Source organism: Lactuca saligna, chromosome 4 (genome assembly GCF_052625555.1).
Source record: "Lactuca saligna cultivar CGN05327 chromosome 4, ASM5262555v1, whole genome shotgun sequence".
NCBI classification, from domain to species: domain Eukaryota; kingdom Viridiplantae; phylum Streptophyta; class Magnoliopsida; order Asterales; family Asteraceae; genus Lactuca; species Lactuca saligna.
This window is the reverse complement of record NC_136420.1, coordinates 69,252,452-69,257,456: the sequence shown is the minus strand read 5'-3', so window position 1 is coordinate 69,257,456 and position 5,005 is coordinate 69,252,452. Positions and strand designations below refer to the sequence as shown.

Sequence of the window (5,005 nt, the reverse complement as noted above, 5' to 3'; positions counted from 1 at the left end):
TTGTTATATTATGGAGATTGATTCACCTTTGACCTAATAGATGATCGAAGATGAAATGAAAATTGGATTTCAACAATTATTTATTAGACATAAAGGTGTTGGGAAAGGAAGAGAAGAGGACATCAACAATGATGGATGAGGGTAGTGAGAAGAAAAGAGAAAGAGTGGGGGTAGAAAGGGCGGAGTAAAGTAGGGTGATGATGATTTTTATGGACCATTTATATTTAATATTAATAAAAATATAAAATATGCAAAAGAAAATATAAAATAAATGACATGATGGTAGAAAAGTGACTTTATGTGGGCTATGGACCAAAGTTGCTAATTTTACTAAAACACGCGACTACCAATGTAATGGGAAAAAGAAAATTGGACCAAAGTTGCTTATTTAGTGAAAATAATTGGACCAAAGTGTTAATTTAGTGTACCATAGGGATCGTTTGCTGATTTGCTCCAATAACTTATTGGCGGCTAATTAGCCGAAAGTGGGTTGCTCAATAATGGCGCTTTTCAAATTGTTTTTGTAATTGTCCCCTCATAATCGATGCTATCCCAAAAAACCCTCTTCTGGCCAAACTTACTTCCCATAACCGGAAACTATGAAGGCTGTAGTCATCACAACTCCAGGAGGTCCAGAAGTTCTGAAACTGCAAGAAGTAGAAGAACCGAAAGTCAAAGATGACGACGTGTTGATCAGAGTGGAAGCCACGGCTCTCAACGGAGCTGATACGCTAATACGTCAAGGAAAGGAAACTCCTCCAAAAGGAGTGAGCGAGTATTTAGGACTAGAATGTTCCGGAACCATCGAAGCCGTAGGCAAAAACGTATCCCGTTGGAAAGTTGGGGACCAGGTACAAATTTCTATATCTTCAATCAGTTGTTGTCAAGTTTCTTCTTCTTCATGTTTGATAATATGGGAATCTTGAAAGTGTAGGTATGTGCACTGATAAGTGGTGGAGGATATGCTGAAAAAGTAGCTGTACCTTCGGGTCAAATTCTTCCTATCCCTTCCGGTGTTTCTTTGAAAGATGCTGCTAGCTTCCCGGAGGTGGCATGCACTGTTTGGTCGACGGTCTTCATGACAAGCAAACTATCTTCAGGAGAAACATTTCTGGTAATGTCAAATGTTATTTCTTTTTGCTTCTAACATGTCCTTGGTTCATTGTAATTTAACCACAAATTCTTTGGGCATCTGACCCTAGAATCGGCATTGAAAAAAAGAAAAAACTGTTTTTCTGCTACACTCTGAGCAGACATGATATTATAAGGTTTTCAGATACATGGTGGTTCAAGTGGCATTGGTACATTTGCTATTCAGATGGCTAAATACCTTGGCATTAAAGTTTTTGTTACTGCAGGTAAACTAATATTAATCCTCTTTTTCTATAAATGTTGATTCAGTTCCATGATTATCTGCAATCAAAACATACAATAATGTTACTTTTTCATTTAGGGAGCGAGGAAAAACTGAAGGCTTGTAAGGAGCTTGGAGCTGATGTTGGCATCAATTACAAGACGGAAGATTTTGTTGCAAGGGTAAAGGAGGAAACAGGGGGAAAAGGTAAAATCAATCTTGCGTTTAGCCCTTTTCTTTATAGTGGTGGACTTTTTAAACCATCATACTTGTAGTGTTATTTTGTGAAAACGGGATCCTTTTTTGCAGAAATAATGGGATTTTTATATTGTCCAAAATCTTATATTTTTTGCAACAAGTAAAGTAAAATCAATCTTCGGATCTTGTTCCTCAAGTGTAACTAACAATAGAAGAGTGGAATAATAGGTGTGGATGTTATACTGGATAATATCGGGGGAGCTTACTTCCAAAAAAACCTAGAAAGCTTAGGTATGGATGGCAGGCTTTTCATCATTGGTTTCATGGGTGGAGTCAAAGCAGAAGCAAATATATCATTCATTCTTGCAAAACGGCTCACTGTACAAGGTAATACATATATATATATATATATATATATATATATATATATATATATATATATATATATGTATGCCAAAACAACGTTTGTTGATGCACATGCCATTTATTTTTGTCATATTGACATCCAAATCGGGTAGAAACATAAGCATATATTTCTTTGATGCAGGTGCTGGTTTGCGCACAAGAAGGTTGGAAAAGAAGGGTGAAATAGTGAGTGAAGTGGAGAAGAATGTTTGGCCAGCGATTGAACAAGGGAAGGTGAAGCCGGTTGTGTATAACTACTTTCCTCTATCAGAAGCTGGAGAGGCTCATAAGCTTATGGAAACCAGTACACATATTGGCAAGATATTACTACTTGCATAGTCTCACGAGTCATGATCCAACGTCGAAGAGTTAATGGCTCCTTTGTGTATTTGATGGTTTCGACTTTTATTTCTTCCTATGTTATGTTTGATGTCATGTACTATCATAACAGCATGTGTTTGAACTTTGAAGAAATAAATGGTCTCAAGTGTATATTCAATAACATTAGCGATTATTCCGTAGCAAAAAGTGAAAAAGTAAAGCAAATTTTGCTTCGATCAATCAAACCATAAAGTCTTCGTAATTTCTAAATCTCCAATTTTGCCCTAACTTCTCAATTCCTCTGGTTCTGTCGCCTAACCTCTCTCCACCGACGCCATTTACGTGCAGCGAAGACTAGGTCACCCCCGTCATCGATCTTCACCACCGTCGGCCGTCCTACCGTTTCCCTTAGTCAGCATTGCACCGCCCCCACCGTCTCCATTCATCACCGTCTCCCTGCCCAACATCTTCGTTTTCTGCCCAACATCATCTTTTGTTTTTCAAGGCATAAACTTGTTAATACCCTATGGATTTGTATGCTAATTTACTGGATTTAATTATTTGAATATCATTCTTTGTTAAGACGTCATCGATTAAATCCTCCTAGATTTTGTATCAAATGGGTAACAAAATAGTTCGCATAACATGATATTGGCGATTTCACCAAAAGATTCCAATGATAGAGGAAGTAATTACAAACATAAAGAAGTCCAGATTTATCAATGTGAATTCCCCAGAGTGTAGTTTGAAAATTATTGCTGCAACAAAAGTATCTACGATTTAATGCAACTATTGTAGCTGCTGAAGTTGTTCTTGGTATTTTTGGCTTATATTTAACTTCAATACACCAATTTTCTCATATTTTTGATGTATTTGTAATACGTATTAGAAAATGAGCACTATAGATCAAAGCTGGATGCATCAAAGACTAGATGAAGATGGTTACATTTATTCTGTTTTCACAAATGGATTGAAAACATTTATTCTGTTTTCACAAATGTAAGCTCAGTTTGTAATTATTTGACAAAATTTTTAAAAAAGTTTGCATGAATTTTATCTTGATTCAACTATAACATTGTCGGATAAGTTGGGAGAAGAAGTTGATGATAATCAAATGATTTATAAAGTTGTGGATGGACATAATCGCAAGAGAAAAGTTCATTAACTTTGTTCATATGGAAATTCCATTGTTCCTAACAAGCCATGTGCCATCTCTTCTGAAACTTAGAGTTCACCACAGATTGATGGTTATAAAGACAGATTTGAGACAGAGATTCAAAAGTTGAAGAAGATTGCAGATCAATAACATATCCTAATCGTGAAGCAACTAGAACTGGTTGATAAACACTATGAAAAAATGAAGGAAGCATTGGTTAGTATTTAAAGTTTGAGTGAGATGGATAAAGTTCTTGTTGGTGAGAGAGATTGGACAACTTATTATCCCACAAAGGTCGTTAAGTGATAATTTCCTTGCAGTTTGTATAGCTAAATTTTTTAGTTGACAACGAATGTTTCAAACAAGTACGACAATGTTTAGCAACCCTGTATATGATAGCATGCAAAAGTTTTAATTATTCATAAAGTCTAAAAAGGGTATCACTACAACTTAAAATACCAACACATGGACATTAGTAGACAACCACTCAAGTTAAGATAAAAGTCCTAGGAAGAAAGGCTCTAAAGCCTTGGGTCTTATGGGCTGGCGATTGCAAACTAATATATCATAAGCAAAGAGAGTGTTCAATGATATTTGGTAAGTTATACACTATGAAAGCTATGTTTGGCAAAACCGGTTTGTAGGTTTGTAGCCGGAAGTTGTAGTTTTATGATGCAACTCAAATTGAAGAGTTAGCCATATGTTTTCATGAACAAGTGGGATAAAGACAAGCAATGCCAAAAGTGGCCCAACTTAGAACAATTGATGGCTAGTCTTATATTTTCAAAAAGCTCTCGACAACCGGAGCTCTTGAGCTGAACCGTTGGTTTATATGGGTTTACTCAGTCGTCACACTTAAATTCTTTTGACTAACTTATTATCTAATTTATTAATTAAATTTTAATATAGTAGTTTTTACATAAACTAATACTAAAATTTTCAGTCAAATATTTTAGGAAAATCTCCAATAAAATTTCAAAATTTTAGGCTAGTTTACGGTTTAATCACAAGTTAAATTTTGTTTATAGAAAATGACAAAATACCGGTTAAAACTTCGAAATAACTCTATGGCCGGTTTCACAGATTTAGCCAGCATTCCGGTTTTTTTCGTTAATTCGTCAAAATATTGAGATTTTTTCGTTAATTCGGCTAAAACTTTGGAACAACCCTTTTATCAATATATTAAAAATTGTTTGTTTGTCAATGAGTGTATTTTTTTTCTTCATTTTTTTAAAGATAATATTCAATTTTAAAGTCACGGAATTTAGAAAAAGTATCTTACTACGAAAAAAAACAAACAAAACTTCATAAACTTGTTTGAAAAGCTTTATTGGAAGATATATTTTCTTTTGATTTCAACCTTTCTCGTTAATACCGATTTTCTATTGAATCATGCACTTCAACACCCTCATATTAAACGTGTACCTCAATTTACCAAGGACAGTAGTAACATCTTTGTAGTAGCTAGTCTTGCCGTGGCTAGACCACAAAACACATATTCGCTTGAACTTTGATACCCTCATTTCACACACGTTCAAAATCAGACACTTTTATGCATGTGTGCGCACATA

The 5,005-nt window shown here is 35.0% G+C and overlaps 1 protein-coding gene across 2 annotated transcripts; it reads left to right on the top strand.

Moving 5' to 3' along the window:
* Window positions 1-515: 515 nt before the first annotated feature.
* Window positions 516-2,459, top strand: LOC145042096 (uncharacterized). Of its 2 annotated transcripts, none has more exons than XM_078990464.1 (6): window positions 516-851; window positions 935-1,114; window positions 1,277-1,358; window positions 1,454-1,561; window positions 1,781-1,843; window positions 2,100-2,459. In XM_078990464.1, the coding sequence occupies exons 1-6, from the start codon at window positions 600-602 to the stop codon at window positions 2,294-2,296; spliced, it is 882 nt and encodes a 293-aa protein (XP_078846590.1). In that variant the 5' UTR covers window positions 516-599; the 3' UTR covers window positions 2,297-2,459. The 2 variants fall into 2 exon arrangements, with proteins under 2 accessions (XP_078846590.1, XP_078846589.1); XM_078990463.1 differs by having other exon boundaries at window positions 524-851; window positions 1,781-1,939.
* The last annotated feature ends 2,546 nt before the right edge of the window (window positions 2,460-5,005 follow it).

Excerpts from the sequence above, each read along its gene's own strand:
- LOC145042096 (XM_078990463.1), top strand. The coding sequence starts at position 600 with ATGAAGGCTGTAGTCATCACAACTCCAGGAGGTCCAGAAGTTCTGAAA. Across the intron at positions 1,115-1,276 it reads CTTCAGGAGAAACATTTCTG|ATACATGGTGGTTCAAGTGG; the intron begins GTAATGTCAAAT and ends TAAGGTTTTCAG. Across the intron at positions 1,940-2,099 it reads AAAACGGCTCACTGTACAAG|GTGCTGGTTTGCGCACAAGA; the intron begins GTAATACATATA and ends TCTTTGATGCAG.